Source organism: Sturnira hondurensis, unplaced genomic scaffold (assembly GCF_014824575.4).
Source record: "Sturnira hondurensis isolate 20B ecotype Veracruz unplaced genomic scaffold, ASM1482457v3 Scaffold0022910, whole genome shotgun sequence".
Lineage (NCBI taxonomy): Eukaryota > Metazoa > Chordata > Mammalia > Chiroptera > Phyllostomidae > Sturnira > Sturnira hondurensis.
In genome coordinates, this window is record NW_028095541.1 from 9,701,287 (window position 1) to 9,720,550 (window position 19,264).

Consider the following 19,264-nt stretch of genomic DNA (forward strand, 5'->3'; position numbering starts at 1 on the left):
GCTTACTGTACAGGGTCTTCCTGGGTCTGCTGGTTTCCTCCTTGGCCCTGGGGGAAGGAGGCGCTGTCTGTTGTCAGCGAACATCACAGGACAGGTTATAGCTGTACTTGTCCACATCCCAAGAGAAAGACAACTGTCTCTTCTCAGTTCTCCTCCACTCTGCCCTAGCCCATCTAAAAATGGGGCAGAGAAACTGTAGGTCCTCCTAGACATGTCTGGTACAAGCTGGGAGCGGGGTGCCCTTGCCTGGCTATCTCAGAATGGTGCACAAGGGTCAAGGTTTTTAGCTGAAGATAACAGAATGTACTATGGCCAGTTTAAGCACAAAATGCATTTGTAAAGGCACACAGATCTGGCTCACAGGATCACTGGAAAGTCACAAGATGAGACTCTGGGCTGAGACTGCCAGAACAAACCTCACATCCATACCACAGAAATGCGTGCTCAAGGAGTTGTGGCCTCTGCCTCCATCAGGGGACTGCTACATTAGGAAGCCACCACCTCAGCTGCTGGTCCCCAAAGGACCCCTCCTTTGTACTGACCTCTCAAGCCAAGTGGACCCCCATGTATTGTCTCCCTCCCCATGTAACTCCATTCTCAATGAGAATTTTCCACACTACATCTACCTGATGCAACCTGCCTCATGTGGCTGTTCGCTAGCAGCAAAGGTGCTGCTGATGTCATTTTTGGATTCTCAACAGAAAATACTGTTAAGATGGAAGATACTTTGTCAAGGAGAGGATCAGACACAGTAAGGAACTTTCAAGTGTAAGGGAGTTGTCAAGCAGTTTCAGCCAGCCACTCATGACAAGGTATCTTCCACCTGAGCAATGGGCTAGGAAGCTAGGAACAACACACTGCATGTACGAAATTACAGAAACCATTTCATTGTTGAAGACATAAAGTCCACAATTATTTTATCAACTTTCCATTCCTTAGAAAATAAAAACACATAATAATTAATCTGAAGTATTCAGATTAAAAGAGGGCCTGTCAACTACCACATTTCTCCTGAATTACAACTTAAATATTTTCATTTTCCACATCTAAGAAAGCATTATTGCAATACACACACAAACTAGGTATGAATATCTATACTGTCTCCTGTCCCTCTGTGGGGCCCTTGTTTAAACGTGCACACCCACACACATGACAAGTAATCCACTACCAATCCCAGGTGTGTTACTGATTCATTTTCTTACTGACAATCAAAGCCACAGCTATTGCTAACTAGGTCTGTAACAACAAGTGATAACATGCCTGAGGGTAGAGTTCTCAGAGCAGGTATGTACCTTCCCTTAGTTTCATGATGTATTTTTGTTTGTTTCTTTTAACTTTTTATTGAATTTATTGGGGTGACACCGGTTAACAAAATTATATACGGTTCAGGTGTACAATTCTATAATACATCATCTGTATATTGTATTGCGTGTTCACCATCATGGTTTATTACTCACCTTATTTTGCAGGTGAGTAAGAGGAAGCACAGAGAGGCTGAGAGATGAGTCTGAGAGGACCACTAGGTGATGGGACAGAAGAAAAGACCCCCGCGGGCCTTCCCACTCTGCTACACACTGCCTCTGGTTGAAACCCATTTGAGATCCATCAATTACAATACTCAGTGAAATTTTTTTTAATTTAGTAAATTCTTACTTGTTTACAAGTGGAATACTAAGGGCCCAGCCAGCAGCAAAGTCTGGATATTTAAAAACTGTAGGATTTTCAGAAAAGGCATAATGGTGAATTATTGTAGATTCTTCATCATGTAATGCTTTTCCTAAAAACCAGTCCTGTGAAATGAAGATACAAAATACCATTTAAAAAACTTTCATGTAACACCCAAAAAAGTCATATCACTAGTTTTATTTAATTAAATATTCAAGGTGATAGAAATTAGCACAGATTATAATTTTTAATTTATAATTTAATTTTTGAACAAAAGTATAACTAATACTCATGATAAGGAACAGAGCACAATCTTTGTCCATAAAGAGAATAATTTAATATTATGTCATCATGATTAAAACAATTTAGTCATTGTACAATAAATATAAAAATGTGTTATCTTATAAAATATTCCATATCAAAATATTATTAAGGCAAGGAATACAGTTTACTTCATGTCCCACTGAGGTTTGCAAAGAATTCGAACTATCCTTTACAATCACTGCCTGTTTTATTCATTTGCTCCATTAACATTTATTATTGTTATCAATTAGCATTTAATGTTGATTCCACACCAGACAGGAACATAGCTTACACAATACTGGGGAGACAGAAAACAAACAAGTAAATCAAGTGAGTTCAAACAGTGACTGCAATGTGCTGTGATGAAAATACATAACAGACTGATCGGGGGACTACCCTGGAAAGAGTGACACGGAACTGAAGAGTACTGTAGTAACAAGGAACCAGCTATGCACAAATCTGGAGAGTAATAGTCAAGGCAGTCAATACAAAGTATGGCTAGAATATGCTGGGTGGGAAGAAGCTAGGTATAAGAGAGAGACACAGAAGACAAGAGTGAGTTTGACGTGCCAGTGGAATACAACATAGACTTTATTCTAAATGCAACGGAAGATCCCCCTTCTGGCCAAAACAGAATAGACCTACTTCCTCCCTCACTGGGGACAAGTAAAAAAGCAGAAGAAATTACTTACAGAAAATGTTTGAGGGATCAGAAAACAACAAAGACAGATAGGATGTGAGACCTAACATCCCAGAGAAAAGGGGCACACATCCATGGAAACCCCATATTCACCTCCTTTTACCCCCAGGAATTTGCTTGTTCCCAAAGCAGAGAGGAGCACACCACAAAAGGCAGCCTCTGAGGACTCTGCAGCCGCACTGGACTAAGACAGATGTTGGAGCTGAAGACTACCAAAAAGGTAGAGACTTAAGAGGATCCCAGTGAGGTGAGCCCTAATTTCCACAAGCACGCTTCCTTCAATTCCAAAGCCAAACCAAAAACCCAGAAGCAAGAGGAAAGTGGTGGTGGAAAAGCTGAAGAGCTGAGCACAGACTCCAGCAGTGGTGCAGGGGAGCCCCGGATGGACATCTAGGCTCTGCCAGGGGAGAAGGGGTCTAGGAGTAAGGGCATGACCTGTCCAAACAAGGCCTACATCCCAAAAGAACATTAAATCCTCCTGTACGAAGGGGTATCGTCCACAACCTCTTCAATTTTTCACATAAAGCATCTGACATTTAGTGAAAAATTACCAGGCATGAGAAGAAACAAGACCACACTAAAAACAGAGAACATAATGAAAAATAGAGACACACAGATAAATCAGATTTTTTAGTAATCAAAACATAACTATGATTCATAAAAAGATTAAAAAATTACCAAAGAACCAGAATATATAAACAAGAGTCAAATGTAAATTCCCAAACTGAATAATTAGGAATTCAAGAGGATATTTGACACAAGAGAAGAGAGGATTAGTAACCTGAAAGGCAAGTCAGTAAAAAATATCCAGATTAATATAAAAAGAAGAAACCAAAAGGTGAAAAATACAGAAAAGAGCATAACAGCAATACAGAACACAGTGAAAAGGTCTAAAATAGATGAAATTGGAAACCCAGAATAAAAGGAGAAAAAGAATGAAACAGAATCCATTTCTGTAGAAATAGAACCTTATAATCTTCTAAAACTGACAAAAGTCATCATGCCATAGATTCAAGAAGCTCTATAAACACCAATCAAAATAAATACAAAGAGCTGCGATAGTCACACCTGGCTGGTGTGACTCCGTGGATTAAGCGTGGGCCTGTGAAGCAAAGGGTCGCCAGTTCAATTCCCAGTCGGGGAGCATGCCTGGGTTGTGGACTGGGTCCCCAGTGGGGGACGCAGGGGAGGCAGCCATGCATTGATGTTTCTCTCCCACTCTTTCTCCTTCCCTTCCCCTCTCTCTAAAAATAAATAAATAAAATATTTAAAAAAATAAATACAAAGAAAACTACCAAACACAGAACATCTTAAGAGTAGTTGGGGAGGGGCGGTGTGGAACACACATTTCTTTCGAAAGAGCAAAACAAGGCACACAGCAGACTGTTCAACAGAACAAAATAGAATACAAAAGACAGTAGAACATTATCTTTACAGTGACAGAAGACAACTTCAGCCAACTGAAAATGCTCTATCTAGTGAAACTATCGCAGGCGGAATGGGAAACCACTACAATTTTTCATGCGGGTAAATGATTATCATCTGAATTACAGAAAGGCTAGATTATTGGGATGACAAAAGTAAAAACCAGGAGATGAGCTAGGAGGCTCTATAATGGTCAAGGCAAGACATGATGACAGCCTCAACCTGACTGGTGGTATTAAACAGGGAGAGAAGATGGATGAGAGGTGTATTTTGGAGATAGAGTCAACTGGACATGCCAACATGAGGTTGAGAGAAAAAGAGGAATCAGTCCTGAGTCCTAGTTTTTTTTATATGAGCAACTGGATAGATGGTGATGCCATTTCCGGGATGGGGAAGAATGAAGATGGAAGGGGTTTATAGGGTCATTAAGAATTCAGTTTTGAAGATGTTGAATTTAAGGTACCTATTAGATGGACAAGCGGAGGTTTGGGGTAGGCAGTTTGATATGCGAGTAGGAAACACCTGGTTCAGTCCTTCAATTTCTTCACACTCTGCTCCAGTGTGGCCTGATCAGTGAGGTACTCCCTGAACACCCTACATAGAACAGTAAGCCCAGCCCCAGTCTATCCCTGTCCCTCTTACCCTCTTTTTATTTTCTCCATAGCATTAAGGATCATCTGACACATTATTTGCATTTTTGCTTATTGCTCACCTCCCCTGCAATTAGAATATCCCCTGCTTCTGGATAGGACTGTTATCTACTGCTGTATCTCAGAACACCTAGGTGTTCATTAGTTTCTGGTTAAATGAATGAAGGAAGCCCAGGACAGCTTTTAAAGGCACCACCACCCCTTGAAACAAACCAAACCATATCATTTAAATCAAGTACCCTAAGTTCTAAAAGCTTTATAGATGTTCTTTCTTTTCCAACATCACCACCTCACTCCGTATTCCTTATCAGAAAATAAAAGAAGGATGGCTACAGTACTATTTCTTAAGAGCTGCCTTCTGCTGTGGTTGTGTTCCAGATACCACCTAGAGTCTTAGTTATGGTCCATTCAGCAACAGGTCACAAAGGAAGTGTGTGAAAGTCATCAACATAATAGTTCCTCCACCTGATAATTTTTCTTCTTGATACTTTATAAACATATTAAGTCATCACTGGGAAAGTGAAATAATTACAAGACAAATGGCCTCAGCTTGAGGCCTTTGTAATTTTGTAAAAAATTCAACATTCAAAAAATCAGATAACAAAATATAGATAACAGTGATAAAATCACTTTATCAAACTACTAAATAATTATGAACATGAAAATCATCACATTTAGCATACCATGTCAGCATTGGTTATCTTAAAAAAATAAACATTTTGGTATATTTTAGCCTCTACTTCACTAATCTTTCATTGTTATGATCTCCTTTTCTGAACAGGATTTTATGTAGAATATATGTTTTATGTTTTAACTCCTAAAGGCAGTCTTCCACTATTATCTAGTATATAAGATTGTTAGTCAATATTTTTGTTGTGGACTATACTGTAAACTACTTAGGGACATTAATATAGATTATGTGAAAAGAGGCACTCCTCCCAATTTTAATGGTTTTTAGTGGCTTCCTAATAAAGGCAATTATAATCCAGATAAACTATAAAAAAATAACTTGGACACTGTTCTATTAGCACCCTCATACAAAAGACCTACAGCCAACATCATACTCAATGGGCAAAAATTAAAAGCTTTCCAACTAAGATCAGGAAAAAAGAACAGATATCCGCTCTCACCACTCCTATTCAACATAGTATTGGAAGTCCTGGCCGCAACAATCAGACAAGAAAAGGAAATAAAAGGCATCCCAGTTGGAAAGGAGGAAGCAAAACATGATAGTATACATAGAAAATCCTACAGACCCCACCAAAAAACTACTCGACTAATAAGTAAATTTGGCAAAACAGTGGGATACAAAGTCAATATTCAGAAATCAAAGGCATTTTTGTACCCCAACAATGACATATCAGAAACAGAAATCAGGGGGAAATCCCATTTAATATAGCAACAAGAAAAATAAACTACCTAGCAATAAACCTAACCAAGGAGGTAAAAGACCTGTATTCAGAAAGCTGCACAACACTGGAGAAAGAAATCAAGAAAGACACAAACACCCTGGCTGGTGTAGCTCAGTGGATTGAGTGAGGGCCTGCAAACCACACAATCACAGTTCTAGTCCCAGTCAGGGCATGTGCCCGGGGTTGCAGGCCAGTTCTCAGCAGGGAACTCACGAGAGGCAACCATACATTAATATTTCTCTCCTTCTCTCCTTCCCTTCCCCTCTAAAGATAAATAAATAAAATCTTTAAAAAAAGAAAGATAGACAAAAACAAATGGAAACATATATTGTGTTCATGGATCAGAATAATTAACATCATCAAAATGTCCATACTACCCAAAGCAATTCACAGATTCAACTCAATCCCTATTAAAGTACCAATGGCATATTTCACAGGTATAGAGCAAACATTTCAAAAATTTATATGGAACCATAAATGACCCTGAATAGCAGTTGCAATTTTGAGAAAGAAGAACAAAGTAGGAGGGATCACAATACCTGATATCAAACTGTATTACAGGGCCACTGTAATCAAAACAGCCTGGTACTGGCATAAAAACAGGCACATAGACCAATGAAACAGAACAGAGAGCCCAGAAATAAACCCAACTCTCTACAGTCAATTAATATTCGACAAAGGAGGCAATAACATAAAATGGAGTAAAGATAGCTTCTTCAGCAAGTGGTGCTGGGAGAATTGGACAGCTACATGCAAAAAAAATGAAACTCGAGCACCAACTTACACCATACACAAAATTAAATTCAAGGTGGATAAAAGACCATAAAAGTCCTACAGGAGAACACAGGCAGGAAAATCTCAGATATCCCACGCAGCAACATTTTCACCAATATGTTCCCTAGAGCAAAGGACATAAAGGAAAGAATAGACAAATGTGACTTCACAAAATAAAAAGCTTCCACACAGCTAAAAAAACAGCATTAAAATGAAAAGAAAAGCAACTGTATGGAAAAACATATTTGCCAATGATACTACCTCAGACAAGGGTTTGATCTCCAAAATATATAAAGAACTCACACAACTCCATTCTAAGAAGATAAGCAACCCAATTTAAAAATAGGCTAAGGACTTGAACAGACACTTCTCCAAGGAGGACATACAGAGGGCCCAGAGACATATGAAAAGATACTTAGCATCATATCCATCAGAGATATGCAAATTAAAATCACAATGAGATACCACTTCACACTAGTCAGAATGACCATCATAAACAAATCAACAAACAAGTGTTGGAGAAGATGTGGGGAAAAGGGAGCCCTAGTGCACTGTTGGTGGGAATGCAGACTGGTGCAGCCACTGTGGAAAACAGCATGGCATTTCCTCAGAAAACTAAAAATGGAACTGCCTTTTGACCTGGTAATTCCGCTGCTGGGATTATACCCCAAGAACCCTGAAACACCAATCCAAAAGAACCTATGCACCTCAATGTTCATAGTAGCACAATTTACAATAACCAAGAGTTGGAAGCAACCTAAGGGCCCATCAGTAAATGAATAGATAAAAAACTATGGTACATTTACACAACGGAATACTATGAAGCAGAAAGAAAGAAGGAGCTCTTACCCTTTGTGATAGTGTGGATGGAAATGGAGAGCATTATGCTAAGTGAAATAAGCTAGGTGGTGAAAAACAAGTATCATTTGATCTCATTTATAAGTGGAACCTAATCAACAAAACAAACAAGCAAGCAAAATACAACCAGAGACTTTGAAATTAAGAACAAACTGACAGTAACCAGAGGGGAGGAGTAAGGGGATAATGGGGAAAATAGGGGTAAGGGTTTTTAGGAACGTGTATAAAGGACACATGGACAAAACCAAAAGTGGGTAGGATCAAGGATGGGAAGTAGGGATGATGGCTGGGGTTGTGAGGAGTTGTGGGGGGGGGGGACTGGAGACAACTGTACTTGAACAACAATAAAACAAATCGGAAAAACAAAAGAATTATTCCTTGCAAATATGCCTGTATCACTTCCATTAAAAATGAAAAAGCAGAACTAAATATATAAATACCAACTTAAACATCCAATAAGAAGAACTGCTTATGGAAATTGTGCCACATTTATAAGATGAAATTACAAATAGCTATTAAAATTATGAAAAATAAAAAAGTCAAGAAACATCAGCAAATGCACACATATTAGAAGCACCCAGTGAGAAAAAAAAACTTCATCAAGATATGAAAATGTATATAAAATCACCTAGAAAGGCATTTAACAAAGGTTATTTTAATAAAGATTAAATTGTTCCATTTAAAATACTGTACTATAGCATAAATTTGCATTAGTAAGAATGAGAGAAAGATATTGCAGGAAAAAACATCAGAAGCAAACAAAATAACTGACACTCTAACATACTGCATCATATTATTTTTGTGTAGTTTGTGTCAATATTCAAGCCAGGCTTGCTTTATACTTGTTCCCCTAAAATTTCAAGTAGTAGGAAAAAACCCACAGGTTTGTGTTAACTTCAACATTGTGTAATTTTTATTCCAAATGTTAGTTTCAAAAGAAATAAAGCATCCTAGATTCCCCATTCCATGGCCGAGTTCAGAAAAGAGGGGAACCATCTCATTTTGCCTCTGTTCTTGCTTTTCATGAACTTGCTGTGAACTTTTGAATTTATTCCAATTTTCATTAAAAAGCACAGTGAGTCACCATCTTCTGAAGAGAATTAGGGCTATGGATAATAGAAAAATAATCTCCAGGTGAAATGAGCACGAGGAGGAGATTAAAACTCCTACATCCTGAAAAACATAAGGGAGTTTTTCCCTAGTGAAAAGGAAACATAAAAGCCTAACACATGTTTTACATAGAGCATGGCAAAAGGTACCTAGATGCTGCTTAGCATCATCTGAGACATGGTCGTAATTCTTTTCTCCTTTGAAGGAATTATTTTTTTAACCTAAAAACCTTCTCATTCAATTATATCTGTATCTTCCCAGAAAGCAAAGGTATGAAGAGAAAATACAATGGACCCTTCAAGCATTTATAAAACACAGAAAATGGTGATTTCATGATACTAACAAACATTTCAGTGCCTGAGATACCTGATGTTCATTGTCACCCAACTTTTGGTGTCTACATCAACAAACCAAACAGTCACTTAGAAGCCACCTTTCCTTCCTGGTGTCCTCATTAGATCCAACCCAATTTGGAGTGCACAGCAGAACATGGGTGGGGCAGGCAGCTGGTGGTATCAGAAAGGGTCTGTCCTGTTTATTCCAAGTTTACAGGATTCTATAGCATGGTCAGGGTAAACGCAGGGCTTCTCCAAGGGAATGACAAGCCTAATTTTTCTTGATATGTCTCTTGAGTCAGCCCTCTAAATCTTCAGAGGCACTGAGTGGAGCCCGGCATGAAAGCCAACATCAGCTGTTTACTCAGTTCTTCACAAGTTTATTGACCACCTACTAAGTATTCAACTCATACTCATGCTCATGCTAGGGATTAAAGCACAGGTGGCAAACACAAGGCCTGAGGGCCAAATCCATCCCTCCACCTTGTTTCTACCTGGCATCAACACCGAGCTCTCACTTAACTGTTAAGAAGTAGTTAGCCCTGGCTGGTGTAGCTCAATGGATTGAGCATGGGCCTGTGAATCAAAGGACTGCAGTTCGATTCCCAGTCAGGGCAAATGCCTGGGTTGCAGGCCAGTTCCCAACAGGGGACACATGAGAGGCAACCATACACTGATATTCTCTCCCTCTCTCCTTCCCTTCCCTTCTAAAGATAAATAAATAAAATCTTTTTTAAAAAGTAGTTACATTTACACAGTCCTAAAATTACATTCAGCCCTTTGAAGGCAACCTTGAGGCTGATGTGACCCCCGGTGAAAATGAGTTTGATACTCCTGGATTAGAGGTAAACGAGATCCAATGGCTACACCCTATCTGCATAAAATGAAACTTGAAACGTAAAAGTAACAGTGAATTTCTAATATTAAGATTCATCCTTTCCCACCTTCAGACCTTCTTAAGTATAACTGCTTAGAACACACTCTTCCTCGGCTATTAACTCCTAACTCATCCTACACAACTCAGATTAAATGTCACCTCGACTCGTGACCCTCCCAGATTAAATCTGATGCCCATCCTTGTGCTTCCAATAGCAGCCCAAGCTTCCCTTTGCCAAAAGGGGTCTCACTTTGACCTGTGACTGCTTCTGTAACAGTCTGCTCTTCCCTGCTGCCCTGTGCACACATGTGGTCAGGACCTTGTCGGCCTGCCCAGCTGTCAGAGTGGTACTCAAAAACACTCCTTACCAAAAATAATATGTGCTCACTGTCCATCAAGGGAAATAACCAATTTACACATTCCTTAACCCTAGGTTATAGTTTTTAACTTTCTGAAATTGGCAACACATATAATTGGACTTTTCTTCTCCTTTAAAAACAGTTCATTATAAGTTCCATCCCTCTGAAAGCTAAAAAACTTAAAGAGAATTATTTAAAGTGCTTCCAGATATTCAACTATCATTCCATTCTTTTTCATTTTAAATTAAGTGTTTTATTAGGTTTAAAAACCTCTTAGTCAAAAATCTTCTCTTAAGCTTCTTCCCCAAAAGACAAATACTGGTGTTGAAACTGAACTCACCTTTGAGGGGTCATATCTTCTGAGTGTTTCTAAGAGTTCTGGAACTTGTATTCTTGTCTCTTCTTCACAGAAGAAAATCCATGATGAATTTCTGCTAAACGTTACAGAAAAGCTGACAAAAGGAAATGGGCTATAGTAATCACTTCTATACAGAGAGTTTTTAATAAGGCTTAAGACTGAAAGGCAAGAAATGGATGAAGGACATATAAAATGGCAAGAAATCTAAATTTTTTCCTTATATTTTTCTTTAATGTATAGTTTCATCTTGTAGGAAAGCCAGATACTACCAGTTTATACAACAGCTGGACTTCTTAAAGTTAATTCTCTCCATAACAACACCAGTTTAGAAGACAGATAACTTTCAAATATAAATATCAAATATATAAATATTTTATCTTTTAAGAAAGAAAGATATTTAAAAATAAAAGCCATTCATGGTTAGGAATCAATTATCAAAAATCTGGTTAATGTAGTAGTCATAAAAAGGGGGAGTTCAAATTTATTTCACTTACTGGCTCTGAGGAAAAAACATACCCTCTTGATACGAAAACTAGGGAGCTTACGAGTGTCCAGGAAGAAATGTCAGGAATGTACACATTCCGGGGAAACGTACTGAGGTAACAGTGGGAGTATGGTCCATGCACCTTCCTGCTCAGACAGCTCATGAAGCAGAAGGACTCTGGGAAGTTCCTAAAGAAATATATCAAAGAAGAGAAATAAGTAAAACTATAATATGATCATTCCAATTATTTTTAAAAGACTTAATTTTACAATGAAGCAATTTTTAGAGACCTAACATTTTACTCTTTCACTATTCTCACTTTTCTTCTCTTCTGGAGCTAACAGAAATAAAGAATTTGATCTGAATCCAACACATCCTCTCCACCACCCAGACATCAGACACCAAACAGTGCTGAACACCTCCATGAAACATCTTCAGTGACACCCAGGGGTGACCTGACATTTGCATACTTGCAAAAGTGACTAGAAGGGAACAGCCCTGGGGGAGTAGTCAGAGAACACTCAAAGGCATCAAAATAGTTATAATTGTAGCCTGGCTGGGGTGGTTCAGTGGTTTGTGCATTGTCCCACAAACAGAAGAGTTCCTGGTTTGATGCCAGTTGGATTCCGGTTCAATTCCTGGTCAGGGCACATGCCTGTATTACGTGTCAGGCCCCCAACTGGGGGCATGCAAGAGGCAACTGATTGATATTTCTCTACCTCTTTCTCTCTCTCCCTTCCCTTCTCTCTAAAAATTAATAAATACAATCTTTTTTAAAATAAAGGTAACCTAGACAGATAAATGAGCCCCAAATTCACTTTTTAAAAAAAATAGTTTTTATTGTATATACACCACAGTTAGCACGAGGAAAAGTAAACACTTCAGGTATAGGAGAGGACATAATATCCAGTTTACTTCACACGAAAATAACCTTTTTCAAAGTTCTTAAAAACCCCAAAACACCATGGTAACAAAGAGTTTGAGATATAAATACTGTAAATATAATCCTTATGTATTCAAGCAACAATAGTAATAGCATAATGATGAGATTTCAAAATTTATAAACATAGGAGGGACTAAAATTCAGAAATGAGACACAACTACGGTTAAATAAGCATGCACACACATACGCAGAGAAAGAGAAACACTTAAGGCCATGAGTGTTAGCTTTGAAGCAAAGCACTATTCATTATACCTCAAATTGTTACAAGCCAAAAGTCAGATATTAATATGGTTGAACACCTCCCCAACAAACTTTAGTATATTCTGTGTTTTATCCTATTTCCTGGTAACTGTTACAAATAGAATAAATGTCTGTCTAAATATTTAAAATATCACTACTCTAATGTGGTACAGCAATATTCCATATCAGTCACACAGTTCATAAAAGTTTGCTATTTAAGAAGAGGAGAATGGCTTTAATGTAAATTGCTGGGGTTCAAATATCAAATAAGCCTCACTTCTTTACGTTATGTAGCATTTATTTTAACTTCCATGTACAAATACGAAATCCAAAACTGGTAATCAGAGGTTAAATCAGACTGACACCACAGCACATTAGAGAAAAAAACCTAAAGGCTGAACTAACAGCGACCCAAGATAATCCAGGGCTTTCCTGCTGTTGAGTCTAAATTACGCAGTGATTTTCACTGCCTTTTAAAACATCACTGTAAGTGTTATATATATTCATGAGGGGTTGTTTCAGAACAAATACTGTGTGAAGAAAACTAATAAAATTAACATTTGCATAAACTTTTCAAATAATTGTGGGAATATGCTAGTATGAACTAAGTAGAAAAGAAAGAGCAAATACTAAAAAGTTTCATAAGAAAATAAGTAGCAAATAGCCATTAAGCAACTGGAACTATAATAATAAAGACTTTAGAAGAATGGAAGCATAATTATGATAAGTGGGAAAACACATTATTCCAATGATGTAAAACAAATTCATATATGAAGAAAGACTACAAAAGAACCAGAAAAATGAAAATATTCACGTCAAGATGACAAAAGTTACTACATGCATGCTTTAAAAACCCTTTAATGTAGTTAGAACATATCTCAGTTTTAAAATGTCTTGAGGAAAAATGAATGAACCTCAAAATTTTCCTCCCAAACAAGTATTACCCTTCTTAATCATAAGGAATACAGGGTGGGCAAAGGCAGTTTTACACTTGTGACACCCAGAGTTCATTCTTGTGTTATTATTATCAATTATTGTATTATTTTCCATGCAAACAACTGCAAAGCTCCTTGGGCCCCACCCTGTGTGTCAGTAACATCACCAGGTGTTGCACCTGCATAGGTAATGTCAGAGGAGGGCCGTCTCTCACTTTCTGGCAGAGGTGCCAAGTCAGGCTTATGATCAACTTCTGTCACAATAAAAGTGCAGCAGACAAAGGTTTAGTTGGCACAAAGGGGAAATAACTTCTAGACTAAAATAAACTCTATGCCTTACTGGTGCATTATAATCAATTGTATCTCCATTACTTTTCTGTGCACTAAATCACATGCCTGGATTTCATATTTGCCTCAGTTGGCGAACACAAAAACAGCAATCAAGCTTTCTGTACCTCTATACTTCCAAATAGAAACACTTCAAAATCTGGTATGCTGTGTCGGCGACTGTCCCCACAGGCCTGTGATTCCCTTTGTCTCAAAAACATAAAGCTCTGCCTTGCAAACCTGGTCTCGATAAATTCTTCATCAAGCCAATGTCGCATAATAAACAAACTTTCATCTACTAATATTCAAACAGCCCCAAGGCTTTTTACTCTTTATATATGCACATTTGTGTATATATGTATATGTATGTATGTATATATTCTGTGTGTGAATGCAAAAGACCCAAACCGATTCATCCTCATGTGTATTAGCACTTCAAGATAAAATAGTTTAAAAGATGACAATAAAATTTTCCTTCAGATGGCCTTAACTCAGGTCTTACCTCTTGGAATTGTTATAATTTCTGCTCTTTCTGTCTGCCTAACACCACCCTGGGGCTTAGACCTCCTTAAGGTGCCATGTCACCAGCTGAAGGCACCTGAGATGCAAAGCATGATTTTAGATACATAATTGGATGAATAACTGAGAAAGAGCTTTCAAATGAAAAATCAAGGGGAAAGTAAGAAAATGGTACATCAATAGAGACATTTGGAGTAAAAGCTTAAGTAGAAACACTCATGCATGCAGCCCTGTCTACCTTCAATGTAAACTGTGCTTATTCAAACCTAAAGGCAAGGCATGGTCCTGTCACTAAGGAGGTGATGCCACAGCAGAGGCAAGCATAAAGGGCTAAAAACACAAATGAGAGCCCTGGACATGTGGCTCAACTGGTTGGAGCATCATCCTGTGCACTGAAAGGTTACCAGTTTGACTTTGGGTCAGGCACATGCCTAGGTTGTGGGTTTGATCCCCCACTGGGGTACATACGAGAAGCTACTGATGTTTCTCTTTCACACTGATGTTTCTCTTTCTCTCTCTCTTCCCCACCACTTCCTCTCTCTCTAAAATCAATGGAAACATGTCCTTGGGTAAGGATTAAAAAGTAGAATAAAAAATTTAAAAATACAAATGATGAAATGTGGGGAAATGACAGGAAATGGAGAGAAAATTAAAAACTTGATCACGATAACATAAACTTTTTATGTCGCCTCTCTACCTGTTTCACTGAACGAAAGTCAACCTTTATTTTCATCCTTGGCATCTACTGATGCCCTAATTTGCACTTGAATCTCAGAAAGCCCACTGAACCTGCAGGTAGTACTTCCTTTGAACCTATTTCTTATCAAAGCATATATATTCACGTTTAAAGATGCTAATAATTATTGAAACAAGCAAGTTCAAAAACAAAACCTGAACTCATCACCTTCATTAGGGAGCCAGGTGTGACGAGCAGTCTGAAAACATCCTGGGAATGGAGAGAGCCCATTCTTCTGTGTGTGGGGGGAAAATCATGAAAAATTTATAGCTAAAAATATTAATAGTATGAATATAAAAAGCCAACGTTTGAACATGGATGAAACAGATTAACATTTAAAACACACAAATTACTTTCCTTATTAGGCAAATTTGGTTTTGAACCACTTTAATTTTCCTGTCTCTGTCTGGAAAGAATTCAGCTCATTGAACCCCATGCTGCTGGCTTTTTCCCCATCCACAGACTGCTTCCCAGTATTTGCAGCCTGTCCATCCCTTGATCTAAAATACAAGCCTAACAGTACATGAATTTATGGCCTAATTCAGTCTCACTGTTCAGACCAAGCACTGAATTAGAAAGCAAAAGCCTAGACATTTGTTCAGTATAAGGCAAATGTTCTAAAAGGCTGAACCTGTTTAAAGACTGATTCTAGTTCAACTGTATTTCCAAATTCCAACTCTTTTATAGTTCTTAGGCATTGAACTGAACCTTGAGACCAACAAATAAATAAATTGTGATGAAAATTAACATCTGTTTACTATTATAATTTCTTCTGTGAGACGTAGGTATATCTTGTGAGGGTAATAACAGGGATGTACAACATGCTGTTTGAAACATGTTATCAGACAGATTTACTAGCTTTTAAAAGCCCAGTATTAGTTACGGATCAGTAGTTGATATACGATGCTATAATAATGTATCTTTCAGGAATCTGAGCCTATTCTTTAAAAAAGGTTTTTCCAGATACCTGTCTTAATCATTAACTGTCCTTTCTTGGCAAGAGAAATATTACCTCATTATTTATGAAATTTATTTTTATTAACCATTTACTTTGAGATGCATTACTAAGTACATTTTTATAGCTCCTATAAATCTGTTTTAACTAATCATTCATCCACTCATGAGGGGCAGTAAAGCTTAGCATCTAACAACCTGGTTCCTGGAGCCAAAGTACTTGCATGGGAATCCTTGCACCGCCCGTCTGGACTGTGTAACCTTGAGCACATTCCTTGAGCTGCCTGTGCCTCTGCTATCTTCTGTCTAATACAGGGATAACCATAGGGCATCACGTGAGTTACTGCATGCCTCCACCTGGCACCCGCTATGCATGACACAGTTACTCTCATTATTGATTTGACAATATTTGAATAACTGCATGTGTCCAACACAATCCTAGGAACACAGTGAACAGCTGTGAAAACACGGGGCTGAGTCCCAGCCCTCCGGGATCTCACATGCTAATGAAGGAGATGGGCAATAAGCACATAAATCTAGAAGACAAAGTCAGGGATAAAGGGTATTAAAAAATAGAGCCAGGTAAAGGGATGGCATGAACAGGACACCACTGACTAACCAGCAATTCTTTGCTCATGTTGGCTGCACCAATCTGCCAGGTAACTAAGCCCCATCTGTGTGTCAGGAGGCAGCAGAGCAGAGAGAAGTAGCTTTGGAGCCAGTTGGACTGAGATACAGGCCTAGATGCACTACTCAACCTCTCCAAGCCTCAGTTTCCTCACTGCAAAATGGGGAAAGTAACCAATAAATTCACAGGCTTAAACCAGCTGACACAAGAAAACAGCACAGCACAACACAGTGCATCGGTAAGAGCACCGAAGCCAATGGTACCAGTGACGCATACTCCACAAGAGTCAGCTAGGATGACTACTATCATCTCAAGTCAGTCTCTGCTCCAGGCCCTGGCCCTATCTACTCGATGTCTCACTAGGCCCTCCAATCCTACCTTTCCAAACTTGAATTAGCTCATAGCTGGTCTCCTTCCTTTCAGTCCTCCATTCACTAACACCTAATGGGACCCATTACTGACCATCTCCATCCATGGGGGTCCTCACAGTTGCCCCAGGCAGGAGTTAGAAAGCTCTTACTGTTTCCAGGCTCAGTTCAGATGTCCTAATGAAGCTTTCACTGACACCTGCAGGCAGGGCTGGCCATATCCTTGCCATACTCTCAGGGCTCATCCCATCCACAGTGACCCACTGGGAGCAGGTCACCTTAAGAGGCAGCCACGTGCACCATCTACATGGAACATCAGACACTTGACACTGAAGTTATGACTGCGGGAGTGGGTTCTGAAGCAACTGGCTTCTTTGGGACCCTGGCTCCAGACTCAGAATCCTGCATGGGGACATCCAAGTGGCCACATGCAATCACAGGTGCCCTCCCCAAGCTCAGGGAGGTCAGCGTCTGCTTCTGTTCCTGGTGGGCCTTGACACAGCTCAATCACATGGCGTAGGGTTCTGCAGCACAGACACAGGGTTCAATGCTAGGCAGCTAAAAAAGAGACAAATGTTCGTGACAAGCCCTTCCACATGGTATGAGGGATTAATCTCTGCTCAGCAACACCCCCTCCCCCCGGAAGTGGAGTGGACTCGGTCTCACTGGGACATCTTGCCCAGGCCCTTGCATAAAGTAAATATCAATAAAGATTTATCACATAAATGGATGAATAAATCGTTTTTTATAGCACAGTATTAATCACAGATTTATTTAGCAGTTCTATAATGGAAAATTAAATTTATTTTGCCACATTTAAAAGGCAGATTTCTCATTTGTTAAAGTAGAGGCAATTAAACTTACTCCCAAGGTTGTGGTGAGGGGTGAGAAATAAATTGTGGCAATTTTTATTATTATTGAATTGAAGTTAAAATAGGAGTACAGAAAATATACAAACAGTCAAAAAGATCACACACCATGACCAAGTGGGATTCATCCCAGGGATGCAAGGATGATGCAAGGATGTAAGAATTCAATATTCGTAAATCAGTAAATGTAATATATCACATAAACAAAAGCAAAGACAAAAACCACATGATCATATCAATAGACTCGGAAAAAGCTTTTGATAAGAAACAACACCCATTTATGATAAAGGTACTCATAAAAATGGGAATAGAGGGAGCATTCCTCAATATAATAAAGGCCATATATGAAAGACCTACAGAAAACATCATACTCAATGGGCAAAAACTAAAATCTTTTCCACTAAGATCAGGAACAAGACAAGGTTGTCCACTTTCACCACTTCTATTCAATATAGAATTGGAAGTTCTAGCCACAGCGATCAGACAAGAAAAAGAAATAAAAGGCATCCAAATCGGAAAGGAGGAAACAAAACTACCATTGTTTGCAGATGACATGATAGTGTACATGGAAAATCCTACAGCCTCTACCAAAAAACTGCTCAAACTAACGAATTTGGAAAAACAGCAGGTTACAAAGTCAATATCCAGAAATCAAAGGCATTTTTGTATACCAACAATGAAACAGCAGAAGCAGAAATCAAGAAAAAAATCCCATTCGATAGAGCAAAAACAAAAATAAAATATCTGGGAATAAACCTAAACAAGGAGGTAAAAGACCTGTATGCAGAAAACTACACAACACTGAAGAAAGATATCAAGGAAGACACAAACAAATGGAAACATATACTGTGTTCATGGATTGGAAGAATTAACATCATCAAAATGTCCATACTACCCAAAGCAATTTACAGATTCAATGCAATACCTATTAAAGTACCAATGGCATATTTCACAGACATAGAACAAACACTTGAAAAATTTATATGGAACCATAAACGACCCTGAAAAGCAGCTGCAATTTTGAGATAAAAGAACAAAGTAGGAGGGATCACAATACCTGATATCAAACTGTATAACAAGGCCACTGTAATCAAAACAGCCTGGTACTGGCATAAAAACAGGCACATAGACCAATGGACTAGAACAGAGAGCCCAGAAATAAACCCAACTCTCTACAGTCAATTAATATTCAACAAAGGGGGCAGTAACATAAAATGGAGTAAAGATAGCCTCTTCAACAAATGGTGTTGGGAGAACTGGACAGCTACATGCAAAAAAATGAAACTCGAGCACCAACTTACACTATACACCAAAATAAATTCAAGGTGGATAAAAGACTTAAATATAATCCGGGAAACCATTAAAGCCCCAGAGGAGAGCATTGGCAGGAAAATCTCAGATATTCCATGCAGCAATATTTTTACTGATACGTCCC

The 19,264-nt window shown here is 38.6% G+C and overlaps 1 protein-coding gene across 3 annotated transcripts in view; it reads right to left on the bottom strand.

The window, feature by feature from the left end:
• Window positions 1-19,264, bottom strand: part of B3GLCT (beta 3-glucosyltransferase) — a 133,263-nt gene that overhangs the window by 64,907 nt on the left and 49,092 nt on the right. The window contains exons 5-7 of one of the 3 annotated variants that reach the window (XM_037037140.1): window positions 11,422-11,498; window positions 10,809-10,899; window positions 1,654-1,790 (exon numbers count right to left, since the gene is read on the bottom strand). In XM_037037140.1, coding sequence (XP_036893035.1) covers window positions 1,654-1,790; window positions 10,809-10,899; window positions 11,422-11,498 — 305 coding nt within the window. Of the gene's footprint in view, window positions 1-1,653; window positions 1,791-10,808; window positions 10,921-11,421; window positions 11,499-19,264 lie in introns of all 3 variants that reach the window. The other 2 variants (XM_037037138.1, XM_037037141.1) reach the window with 2 other exon arrangements.